At 37.3% G+C, this 13821-nt stretch overlaps 1 protein-coding gene across 2 annotated transcripts in view; it reads right to left on the bottom strand.

The window, feature by feature from the left end:
• Window positions 1–13821, bottom strand: part of ITGB1 (integrin subunit beta 1) — a 58151-nt gene continuing 44330 nt past the window's right edge. For both annotated transcript variants that reach the window (XM_054435294.2, XM_063669758.1), the window contains exons 12-16: window positions 11462–11700; window positions 11023–11245; window positions 9806–10038; window positions 7961–8127; window positions 1–1244 (exon numbers count right to left, since the gene is read on the bottom strand). In XM_054435294.2, coding sequence (XP_054291269.1) covers window positions 1179–1244; window positions 7961–8127; window positions 9806–10038; window positions 11023–11245; window positions 11462–11700 — 928 coding nt within the window. In that variant the 3' untranslated portion in view covers window positions 1–1178. The remainder of the gene's footprint in view (window positions 1245–7960; window positions 8128–9805; window positions 10039–11022; window positions 11246–11461; window positions 11701–13821) is intronic.

A 13821-nucleotide genomic window follows, 5' to 3' on the forward strand; every position in this document is an offset into this window, starting at 1 on the left:
TTTAAGTATTTTAGGCATATTTAATAAATAACTTCAGTAAATAGCACTGTAAAAAGTGAACTGTTAAAACTAAAGGCACTTAAAACAAGAATGTGACTAGTATGAAACAAGATGGGCAACTCAAATGGTGAGAAGTAAACATACAGTGGTCTGTTATGGCACTAATTCGAAGTAAGACTCGCGTAGGTGAGAGCTGTTGCATAGCCATGGTATAACTTCACATGTTCATTAAAAAGGCAAATTGACCGCTAAAACTTCAAAGAAAAAGTACTCATAAAAAAAGTCTTACCCCAAAATTGCAAACAAATACATTAAAATATTAGAAGAGGTGATAGAAAGCACCAGACATTAAACAAAATAAAAATAATAAAATAAAATAAATTCAACTCAAAAGGTCCCCATTCAGCAAATATTTCGTAAAGTATGGCCTGTATGTAAATAGTGCTAAATCAAGGACTTTTTAGCAGAAAATTGCTTGGTTCTTTTATCTAAGGCTTGAATTTGTAAAGTGAAGGCATAAAAGTTACCAAACATTAAGTAACTCTTAAAATGGCACACAGGTTTTAAAGCTATTGGTTTTTCCTTCCTAACTCTCTGAATTTTTCCCATGGCCTTTGTAGATCAACTATTTCAAACCTATTTTACACCAGCAACTCTCAACATACTTGTCTTTCAGATATGTCATCAGTCATGTCTAACAGGCAAATAGCAAAATAACAGATTTAAAACAATCCTTAACTAGCTAGCAGGACATTTACTTTGCATTCTGCATAACTGCAAACTGACATATTTGTAAAGCTAAAAATCAGTTTTAATACATGATTAACAGAAACTCTCATCATGCTCATTACTTTAACTATTGCCCTTTCAATCGCTATAGAAATATCACTTAATCCAATAAGCTTGATTTCAATAGTCCAGGAAGAAAAGGTCAAAAAGGCACAATGTGACCTTAGCTGACAAGAATAACCATCCTGTCTCAAGTCTTTTGTCAGTCCCTGGCATGAATTACAACATTATTTTCAAAATAATAAAACATTTTAAAAATTATACATATTGTACATTTTCAAAACCTGCACATGAGTAAAACCATGGCAATATTGCCCTAAAGCTACCTAACTGTGACTATGGAAACTGCTACTTTGCATTCAGTGTTGTGGGATTTGCACGGGCAGTACTCATTTTCCCTCATACTTTGGATTGACCACAGTTGTCACGGCACTCTTATAAATAGGATTTTCACCCTAAAACAAAAAAAAGTGAGAAAAATTATCAGTTACTCTACTAAAATTATGTAGAATAATTTTTATAAACAAGACTAAAAGTTGCAATCATCTTAAGAAGTCATTTCTATTTTATTTGTCCAGATATCACAGTTGTTTCAAAGGCATTAATAATGGTTTATATAAAAATAGAAAATGGAAGCTTTGCTTTACAAGTCTAATGATGCCCTGTTATCTGGTGCTATTTCATTCTTGAGTCCTTCCTCCACTGGAGGCTTGATTTAAGAATGTTCTCCATTGCAGAGAATGTGCTGTCATCGTGGATTCTCTCCTTTGAACTAGTTTGTAATGGCTGCCTTAAGGAAGCATGAACTCCGCTGCCATCACTGCCTGATTCTTATCCCTTACCGTGAACAGAAGGCGCCTGCTAATCAAAACGGGAATCCTCGGCTTTCACTGTTGGGAGGGAGGTGTGCTTCTAGGGACTCCTACAGAAGTTACTAATTTAGAGAGTAAGGCTGTCATTGTGTCACGGACAGCACTGTGCCCCACCAAGTCACACTGCCAAATTTGCTTAGAATGTTAGATAATTACCATTTCTTATGAAATAACTTGTTATGCTTCAATATCATATTGGTGAAATGTCTTATTGCAGTGCTATAATTTAGTAAACCGTACTGAAGTCAAGCCTAGCAAGCAGGCCCCAAGCCATAAACACAAGAGATCTTTCAAGATCCAAAAATATACTGACAGTGATGTTTTAAGCAGAAAAAAACACATCACTGTATCACCCTTTTCCTTAAAAATTCTCTTATACTATAAGTGCTACATTTAAATACTTGCTATAGCATTCTTTTTTCTCCTGTTCTTATAAATTGAAAGCAGGCTTGAAAGCCAAGTGAGAAGTGTGACCAAATAACACTTTATCAGAGAAAATTACAGTGAGTACAAATCAAAAATACTTGTTAACTACCAGGGAAATTTTTTTTAAGAAAAAATTAAGATTTTGGAATGTTGTTCAGTTTTATATTTCACTATAGAACCAACTGCAGGTGATATTTAAAAAAATATTTATAGAAAGCATCTAAAAATTTTTTTGATCTAAAAGTAATTTTTGTTTTTAAATTTTATTCACACTTCATTGCAGACTGTATTTGGATCTGCCTTTTGGTGGCACAATTTCTGCCCTCAAGGAAGGTATAGTTTGGTGGGTGAGAGACATGAAAATAAGGCACTCTGATCAAGTTTACAATAGAGTTATGAACATAATCTGGGAACAGTATAAGAAAAAAGTTATTAACTTTAAGAAGATTAAGGAGATTTTCATTGTGAAACTGACTAGATAAATTATTGGTTGGTAAATAGCAATCTCTGCAAAGTCAAGGTGTAGGGAAAGAATGGGACATTTAAGTAGAAATACATATAGTTCAGAAGTTTTTAGAGTTAGGGGAGGGCAGGCACGGTGGCTCATGCCTGTAATCCCAGAACTTTGAGAGGCCGAGGTGGGTGGATCACTTTTGGTTAGGAGTTTGAGATCAGCCTGACCAACATGGTAAAACCCCGTCTCTACTAAAAATACAAAAATTAGCTGGGTGTGGTGGTGGGTGCCTGTAATCCCAGCTACTCATGAAGCTGGGATAGGGGAATCACTTGAACCCGGGAAGCGGAGATTACAGTGAGCTGAGATCGCACCACTGTACTCCAGACTGGGCGAAAGAGCAAGACTCCATCTCAAAAAAAAAAAAAAAAAAGAGAAAAAAAGAGTTAAGGGGGCATATGATCTGAGGTGAGGAGACAAAGGAAGAACAGTCCTAGAGGACTTGCTATGAAGTCTGAATTTCGTCCTGTAGGTATCCCATACCAATGAGGGAAAAACATAACATATAAAGGCTGGGTCCTGCAAGACACCAAATAAACCACTGTGATTTCGGCTCAGCAGCTCATGTGATACCAATCGGAACCAGACAACATACCTCAGCCCTCACTCCCCACTCCTCAAAATACATCTTGACTGGTTGTTTCAGAAACATGGACAAAATCAGGATCCCTCAGAGACAAACAGCATATGATGTGGATGACAAAACTGTTTACATCAAACTCTCAGCTCTAGTCCCAACTGAAGCTAATACATTATACAGTTGTGAGAGCTGACATTTCAAAATGGGGGTTAGGAAACTGGATTCTAGCAACTACTATCTTAAAAAGCCAGAGTGCAAACAAATTACACTCCACATTTATATCCTATCTGATTTGAGGCTAAGTGCTACACATTCCTTCAAATATGTTGGGAAAATAAATTACCATCTAATTAAGTTTCTTTACAACAATATATTTGCTAAATCTAGTATTTAATACTCAAGAATTATAAGGGAAGGACCAAAAAAAAAAGAAAACAAAAAATAAAGAAAAAAAGCCCTATACAGATGAGTCCAAAGTGTAATTTATATGGAAGAACTTACCTTTGGAGAAAAATCTGTCTTGTCATATACACAAACATTTGTATTTATTATTTCAAAGTCCATTCAAACAAAAGTTTAACATGCAAGGTTAGAGGTAAAATTAAGCTCACTATCTGCATTAGGCATCATTTTAAATGAAAGTAAACTAAAATAATTCAGATTAGTTTCCATCATTCAGAGTGCAACACCACCCCCACCCAAACAAAACCCGCATCAAGAGAACAGGGTTATATTATGAAAGGAAGCCCTCAAGCTCAGTAAAATGTCATCTTTGTGCTCACTCTGGAATGGCTGACAGTGGTAGCTACAGAACCATCTCTACAATGTATTAAATACGTAATGCAGAACTGTGGGAGATTTGGGATCCACATTTAAACCCGCATAGCAGCAGATGAGGACAGACCATTTTTTTAACCCACTCCAACAGTTAGAAGCTGATAATGTGACACGTTCTTTTTAATGTTCCTACATGGTAGTCTTGTGCCAAAGTAATTAGTGCCTGCCCATTATTTCAAAAATTTCAATGACATAATTGACGGGCAAACCTTGGTCCATATCAGAAAAGTTTCTTACAATCCATGATGTAATTTCTTGATGCTCATTCATTTATTTCAATTGTTAATTTCTACTTTTTCTTGAGAAAACATCTCTTAAAATAATCTGTAGCCATCAAATTGCCTGGACTTCAATAATGCATAGAGAAATTTTTACCAAACTTCTGCTTCTTGAATTACATAAAATGCTTATTTTAGCAACATTTTAGCCATATATACATTATAAACATTAAGTTTAAATAACATTTACTGATAATTTCCTTCAAAATACAATTAAAGGTACAGCAAGGGTGAAAATTTCACCTCAGTAGGACAGAAATTTTTTCTCTTGTGAGAAATAACCACATGAAATTGTCAACATTTGACTATTTTTGACCTACAACTAAAGAAAATATGTATTTACAAAAAAAAAAAAAAAAAAAGCCTGGCAATGTCATTGGCTAATCAGTTTTCCTCTAAAAATGACTTTCTGTAAAGTACTAAGTGAGAACGAGAAAAATATGTTGTCTCAGACTAATACAAATATGTACCAACCTGCCCATATGTGAATTTGAATATAATTTTCTGCCATCAAATTTAACTTTAAAAAGTCTTACGGTCTACTTAGAAATAAAAATCTGACAAGTTAATGATTTCTAATGTTATCAGCACTTCCTATATCACTTGTAACTATTAAACATTCCTGTACTGTAGGCTCTTATTCATGATCAGTTTGTAAGCACACTCTCAATAGTCAAAAAGCACAACTACAGCACTGGGTTCCATGTATTAAAGTGATTTCCCTAACATGATGTTTGCCAACAGCAGCAGTGTTAACTCAGAGAGTAACAACAAATTGTAAAAGGGCTGTAAATCTCTATAAAGAGTGATCTACCTCTTCCTAACCAGGTAACAGGGACTTCTGAAGATACATAACTGCTACCAAGTACAATGTCGTAGACAAGAACATGGACTCTGGAGCCCAACTGCCTGGGTTCAAATCTCAGCTCTCTGACTAACCAGCCGTGGGAACTCGGTCAAGTTACATAACCCTTATGTGTCTCAGTTTTCTCATATGTAAAACATTCCTACAACTTTCACTATGAAGATTAAATACAGATTAAGTGTTCAGAATCATGCCTAAGACACAACGATTTTTATGTAAGTGTTACCAACACCATCTTTGTCTGCACAATAAGGTAGGCAGTGAGAAAGGTAGAAATCTTCCAGGCCCTATTACAGTCAGTCAGTTGGGAAAGAGAAGAAGAGTTCTCAATCACCAGTCAGGAGAATTTAGTTCTAATCACAATTAACCTTTGTTATCAGAGTTTTAGGGGCTTGCATGATTTTATTAGAATATGCTGGAAGCATTTCATGAAAATTCAGATATGAACAGTTACAAACTTACATTTGAAAATTAGAATCATTCTCACATACACACACAGACACACACACACATATATATAATATACATACATATATATGGTCTTCTGGCTTTTAATGAAATTTCAAGTTATATTCAAGAAATTGATCTCAAATCTTTTGAGAACCAATAATGATATTGTAGTTGCATACCATACAAATATCATAGTAGGTTACATTTTTCTATTTTGCAATTTGGATTTCATGATCAATTTTCACTATCCAACCCTAAAATTTACTCATAACAAATTTGTTATTTAAGGATAATACTGGTGGGGCACAGTGGCTCACGCCTGTAATCCCAGCACTTTGGGAGACCGAGGCAGGCAGAGCACTGGAGGTCAGGAGTTCAAGGCCTGCCCAGCCAGTGTGGTGAAACCCCACCTCTACTAAAAACAAAAAAATTAGCCTAGCATGGTGGCAGGCACCTGTAATCCCAGGTACTCGGGAGGCTGAGGCAGGAGAATTGCTGGAATCTGGAAGTCAGAGGTTGCAATGAGCTGATATCACAACACTGCACTCCAGGCTGGGCGACAGAGAGAGACTGTCTCAAAATAAATAAATAAATAAACAGAAAAAGAACAAAAGATAATAGGATAATACCATTACTAGGCACAGGACTGTTGTGAGGATTAGAGCTGACAGGCTGATTTCATATACTGGAGTGCATTTGCCAAATACAACCACCCCATACAAAACAGAGTACTGACTCCCTGTGACAGATGAGAGAAGTGAAGTGACTCAATGCTGTTCTACTTACTAAGTGGAAGAGGTGGGATTTGACCTGAGGTCTAACTGATTGCAAAGCACATTCTCTTTTCACTACAACATGGCTGCTGTTTCTATATCATACTACTTATTTTACAGTCTTTCTAAACGCGAAGTTAACATATAAAAAGAAAAGCCACAATAGCGATATTTAAAGCCAGACTTAAAAAAAGAACAGCAATAGTGATAAAGGACACACAGTGCAGTAAAAAAGATAAACGTTCACATGCAAAGGCAGAAAGTGAAAGAAAATACGAACGGCAATTTAGAGACCAGCTTTACGTCCGTAGTTTGGATTCTTGAAATTATTAATAGGACTCTTGTAAATCGGATTTTCTTGCTAAAGTAAAAGAAATAGTTTCTAATGATTTCATCAGAAAAAAAAAGACATTTATAGTGTTCAAACACTATAAAGGGATTTTTTTCTATTTCTACCCTTTTGAAATTTGTAATTTAAAAAATTGATAATTTTTAAAAACCCAAGCAAATTGTAGTAAAGTGCAACTAACTACAATTCATTTACAATTGAAAAATACTGAAGATTGGCATTGCTTTCTTGTATCAAAAGATGAATACACAAAGGCCAACATTTGGTTACTCCACCCTCTGACTCTGTATTTCAAAGCACTAAATGCTAACATAACCTTTCAGTCACTTAGGGCTTTTAAGATTTTTATAAGCCAAGGTTTACTGAGATATAATTTTCATAGAGGAACATACATCTTTTTAAAGTACATAGTTCTGTGAGTTTTCAAATACATAAATCCACCCACAATCAAGATCATCCCAAGGAAGATTCCTTATGCCCCTCTGCGGTCAACACTTTCCCCCATTCCAGCCCCTAGCAACCACTGATTTTTGCCCCTACAGTTTTGCTTTTCCAGAATGTCCTCTAAATGGAATCATATAGTATATAGCAGGGTTGTCCAATCTTTTGTCTTCCCTGGGCCACACTGGAAGAAGAATAATTGTCTTGGGCCACACATAAAATACACTAACGATAGCTGATGAGCTTTAAAAAAAAGTTACTAAAAAAAAATAATAATAATAATTACAATTTCTAATAAAGTTTACAAATTTGTGTTGGGGCCACATTCAAAGCTATTCTGGGCTGCATGTCCTGGCCGACGAGCTGCGAGTTGGACGAGCTTGGTATATAACCTTTCGAACCTGGCTTTCACTGAAGGTTTTTTTGTTTGTTTTTTTAAAGAAAGCAGCAGCTTTCCATTGAATAGCTTGCTACACAGATAACATTATTTAGGATTCTACTTCGCATCAGATGAAAAGGCAGATTTAGGATGAAAACTATTAAAGAAATAAAAATACTGGCCACAGTAACCATTGAATATACATGCTTATAATCAATGTTTTGTTTCAATGGGATATTTAGGATGCTTTCTTTCACTAAATGCAAATTCCTTGAGTAAAAAACTTTTGGGGGAATAAAATACTTAAAAAGGACTTTAATAATCAGCCTGACAGCTAATACATAAGTCTTAGGAGTATTACATTTACTTTATGAGCCACTTTGCTTTTTGGATGTTTTGTAACTTACCGTGTCCCATTTGGCATTCATTTTCTCCTTTTCAAATTTAGCAAACTCCCTTCTGTCATGAATTATCATTAAAAGCTTCCATATCAGCAGTAATGCAAGGCCAATAAGAACAATTCCAGCAACCACACCAGCTACAATTGGAATGATGTCTGGACCAGTGGGACACTCTGGAAAATAAGAAGGTAATAATGAGCACCACAAAGAGCTGGGCAGTGTCTTATAAAAAACATACAGGAATAAACACCCAAGAGAGTGAATGCACACTATCCCAAATAATCTATAAAACAGCTTTTAGAACTAACAAGTGAGTTTACAAGGTTGTAGGATACATGATCAATGAACAAAAATCATGTATTTTTCTATATATATAATTTACTTCTACATATTGAAAATATAAATTTTTAAACAGTAATATTTACTACAGAATGAAAAAGCATGAAAAACTTACATATAAGTCTAACAAAATATATGCAAGATTTGCATGTTAAGAATTACTAAACACTGATAAAAAGAAATCTTTCAGACTGAATAAATGGAGATATTCCATGTGCAGGAGTTACAAAACCTAATACTGTTAAGACGTCAATTCTTCCCAATTTGATCTATAAACTCAATGGTATCCCACTCAAACTCCTGGCAGAACTTCTGTAGCAATCAGTAAGCCACTTCTAAAATTTACATGGAAGGCAGTGAACTAAGGAAGTGTCTCAAAAACACTTTTGTAAAAGAATAAAGCTGGAAGACCCTGCTTTCAGGGCTAGCTATAAAGAAAGCTACAAGACCATGTGGTACAGCTAACGGATAGACACTCAGCTACATGGAACAGAATACAGAGTCAGAAACAGGCCTACACCTGCAAGGTCACCTGATGTTCAACAAAGGTGGAGAAAGGACAGTCTGTTTTCAACAAATGCCCCTAGAACAAGTGGACACTGAAATGAAAAAAACTGAGCCTTTTGTCACACACTAAGAATAACTCAAAATGAGTTACAGATCTAAATGTGAAACCCCAGAAACTATAAAACCTCTACAAAAAAACAGGAGAAAAATCCTTATAATCTTGGGTTAGGCAGAGTTCTTAAAGACAATGTAAAAGCAAGAGCCACAGAAGAAAAACTTGGTAAATTGTACTTAATCAAAATTAAAACCTGTGGTGTTAAAAAGACACTTAAAAAAATGAAACGATAAGGAGACACAGGCTGGGAGACAATATTTGCAAAACACCTAGCTGATAATTCAAAACAGTATGGGAGTCTAAGAGTCTGGCAGCTTCTTACAAAGTTAAACATATGCTTACCATATGCTCCAAAATGCCATTCTTAGTATTTACCCAAGAGAAATAAAAGCTTATGTTCACACAAAAACATGTACACTATGGTAGAAAATTCCAAAGAATCTACAAAAAGGCTACTAGGAAAACTAAGATTAAAAAGAAAAAAAGTTTCACCTCCAGAGAAGTTGAACAAATTCAACACTTTACATTAATATCCTTTAACAAATTATCTTTCCCAGTATTCAAGCTTAAATCAAGCTCTAATTTTAAAATTATCAGTCATCAAAAAACTCTTCCTATGCACTTGGTGTAAGGCATCGTTCTAAGTGTCTTATATAAATCACTGTATTTAATCTTCAAACTCTCCACTTAGAAAACTTAAAAGTGGAACTCTCTTTTCCTTATTTCTTATACAGTTAATTAGATAATATTTTAAGCTTTCAGAGATGAAAAATTTCCCAACTTGACCTAAAACATTCCAGCTGGCGGCTGTTTCTGGATGTTAGGCCTAAATAAGCAGAAACAAGACATACAAGATATGAAAAGAATGTCTGCAATCGTCGCATTTCTACCTGGATTCTCCACAACATGAACCATGACCTCGTTGTTCCCATTCACTGAATACGTAAAATAGAACCAACAGTCGTCAACATCCTTCTCCTTACAGTGGGACACAGGATCAGGTTGGACTGGCTGGGGTAATTTGTCCCGACTTTCTACCTTGGTAATGTTAAAATAGGAACATTCCTGTGTGCATGTGTCTTTCTTTTCTCCTTTATTGAAGGCTCTGCACTGAACACATTCTCTGTTACAAAAAACACAAATTATTATATTTACATTTTATTATTTCAGTAAATATTTGCTTAAACATATTTCCCATGTTAAACTCTTGTGACCAAATTGAACAAACAGCTATGAGGGAAGATTTGAATAAATGAAGAGGAACATTACATTTGTGGATAGAAAAATTATGTAAAAAGATGCTAATTTCCCTAATAAAAGATTTATTACAGTTCAAATTAAAACCCTACTAAGAAATAAAAGATAGTAAAATAAATTAGCCCCATCACATATTAAATATGTAACATAAAACCATAATAATTTTTTTTTTGCGATGGAGTCTTGTTCTGTCATCCAGGCAGTGCAGTGGTGTGACCTTGGCTGACTGCAACCTCTGCCTCCCGGGTTCAAGCAATTCTCGTGCCTCAGCCTCCCAAGTAGCTGAGATTACATGCACATGCCACCATATCTGGCTAATTTTTGTATTTTTAGTAGAGATGGGGTTTCACCACATTGGCCAGACTGGTCTCAAACTCCTGACCTTAAGTGATTCACCTGTCTCGGCCTTCCAAAGTGCTGGGATTACAGGTGTGAGCCACTGTGCTCGGCCAAAATCATAATAATTTAAATAATATGTTACTAGTATAATAATCCTTTAAGAGGAAAAATCTTTAATTTGGCTTAGTTTTGTCAAAAGATAGTAATTAAGAAATTGGTAATGACAAATTAAATCTTAATTGGCAAAATAAAGGTTACCATGTAAATTCAATTATCTAGCACATTCAGATCAAAATAATAGTACAACTCTCACATGACACACTTCATACCATGTAATATATACTAGCTGTTGAGAAAGAACTTTTAAGAATTAAAGAGTAGGCTTCCAGATGGCAGGCATTTTATTTACAGTATATTTTAATATTGGCACTGTTCTGGTTCTAGTAACAATACAGGCTTAGGAGAGCCAAGAGGAAGTATCAACTATTTCAAGCAATTAGGAAATACTTACTTATGCTCAGCACAGACACCAAGGCAGGTCTGACACATCTCACACGTTTGCCCTTGAAACTTCGGATCTGTACACTTACAGACACCACACTCGCAGATGCCCCGGCCATTGCAGATCTGTCCGTTGCTGGCTTCACAAGTACTAGTATCCAAAGAACAGTCACATGCACTGCCAGTGTAGTTGGGGTTGCACTCACACACACGACACTTGCAAACACCATTTCCTGCAATTAAGCATATCATTTCTCAAAATGGTAAAAATATACAATCACAGTATTGACTGAAAAGTAAAATAAGTAACAACATGTGAGAAAGTATACCTAGGGGCGGGACTGACCCTCAAGCTACCCCTTTTCTACTTATGCACCAACTAAAACTCAAGATTTTTTGCGGCATTAGATGGGATCACATCTTACAACTACTTCAGGCCCTTTACTTACCTCCACAAATTAAGCCATTGGATCTATCACAGTTGAAATTATCACACTCGCAGAATTTGCCAGAATAAATTTCATTTGTATTGTCCCTCTTCCTACAAACACACTGTCCGCAGACGCACTCTCCATTGTTACTGCAGATTTCTGAACTGTTTTCTTTCCTGCAGTAAGCGTCCATGTCTTCACTGTTAACTTCATCTGTGCTGCATTCACAATGTCTACCAACACGCCCTTCATTGCACCTGAAGAAACATGCCAAAATTGCAATCACACAAAACAAAAATAATTTAAGATGTTCCAAGATGGCCGAACAGGAACAGCTCCAGTCTACAGCTCCCAGCATGAGCGACGCAGAAGACAGGTGGTTTCTGCATTTCCAACTGAGGTACTGGGTTCATCTCACTGGGGCTTGCTGGACAGTAGGTGCAGCCCATGGAATGTGAGCCAAAGCAGGGCGGGGCATCGCCTCACCCGGGAAGCACAAGGGGTCAAGGAATTCCCTTCCCTAGCCAAGGGAAGCTGTGACAGACGGTACCTGGAAAATCAGGACACTCCCACACTAATACTGCGCTTTTCCAATGCTCTTAGAAAACGGAACACCAGAAGATTATATCCCGCGCCTGGCTCAGAGGGTCCCACGCCCGGCTCGGAGGGTTCCACGCCCATGCAGCCTCGCTCACTGCTAGCACAGCAGTCTGAGATTGAACTGCAAGGCGGCAGTGAGGCCTAGGGAGGGTCATCCCCCATTGCTGAGGCTTGAGTAGGTAAACAAAGCAAAAAAAAAGCTCAAACTGGGTGAAGCCCATCACAGCTCAAGGAGGCCTGCCTGCCTCTGTAGACTCCACCTCTGGGGGCAAGGCATAGCTGAACAAAATCCAGCAGAAACTTCTGCAGACTTAAACATCCATGTCTGACAGCTTTGAAGAGAGTAGTGGTTCTCCCAGCACGGAGTTTAAGATCTAAGAACGGACAGACTGCCTCCTCAAGTGGGTCCCTGAGCCCGAGTAGCCTAACTGGCAGACACCTCCTAGTAGGGGCTGACTGACACCTCATATAGCCGGGTGCCCCACTGAGACAAAGCTTCCAGAGGAAGGATCAGGCAGCAACATTTGCCATTCTGCAATATTTGCTGTTCTGCAGCCTCCGCTGGTGATACCCAGGCAAATGGTCTGGAGTGGACCTCCAGCAAACTCCCAACAGACCTGCAGCTGAGGGTCCTGACTGTTAGAAGGAAAACTAACAAACAGAAAGGACATCCACACCAAAACCCCATTTGTACGTCACCATCATCAAAGACCAAAGGTAGATAAAACCACAAAGATGGGGAGAAACCAGAGCAGATAAGCTGAAAATTCTAAAAATCGAGCACCTCTTCTCCTCCAAAGAAATGCAGCTCCTCACCAGCAACGGAACAAAGCTGGACGGAGAATGACTTTGACAAGTTGAGAGAAGAAGGCTTCAGATAATCGGTAATAACAAACTTCTCCGAGCTAAAGGAGGATGTTCAAACCCATCGCAAAGAAGCTAAAAACCTTGAAAAAAGTTTAGAGGAATGGCTAACTAGAATAAAGAGCCTATGTAGAGAAGACCTTAAATGACCTGATGGAGCAGAAAACCATGGCACGACAACTATGTGATGCATGCACAAGCTTCAGTAGCCGATTCGATCAAGTGGAAGAAAGGGTATCAGTGATAGAAGATCAAATGAATGAAATGAAGTGAGAAGTTTAGAGAAAAAAAAGAGTAAAAAGAAATGAACAAAGCCTCCAGGAAATATGGGACTATGTGAAAAGACCAAATCGATGTCTGATTGGTGTACCTGAAAGTGACAGGGAGAATGGAACCAACTTGGAAAACATTCTTCAGGATACTATCCAGAACTTCCCCAACCTAGCAAGGCAGGCCAACATTCAAATTCAGGAAATACAGAGAACGCCACAAAGATACTCCTCAAGAAAAGCAACTCCAAGACACATAATTGTCAGATTCACCAAAGTTGAAATGAAGGAAAAAATGTTAAAGGCAGCCAGAGAGAAAGGTTGGGTTACTCACAAAGGGAAGCCCATCAGACTAACAGCAGATCTCTCGGCAGAAACTCTACAAGCCAGAAGAGAGTGGGGCCAATATTCAACATTTTTAAAGAAAAGAATTTTCAACCCAGAATTTCATATCCAGCCAAACTAAGCTTCATAAGTGAAGGAGAAATAAAATCCTTTACAGACAAGCAAATGCTGAGAGATTCTGTAACCACCAGGCCTGCCTTACAAGAGCTCCTGAAGGAAGCACTAAACATGGAAACGAACAACCGGTACGAGCCACTGCAAAAACATGCCAAATTGTAAAGACCATTGATGCTAGGAAGA

The sequence above is a fragment of the Pongo pygmaeus genome, chromosome 8, assembly GCF_028885625.2.
Source record: "Pongo pygmaeus isolate AG05252 chromosome 8, NHGRI_mPonPyg2-v2.0_pri, whole genome shotgun sequence".
NCBI lineage: Eukaryota > Metazoa > Chordata > Mammalia > Primates > Hominidae > Pongo > Pongo pygmaeus.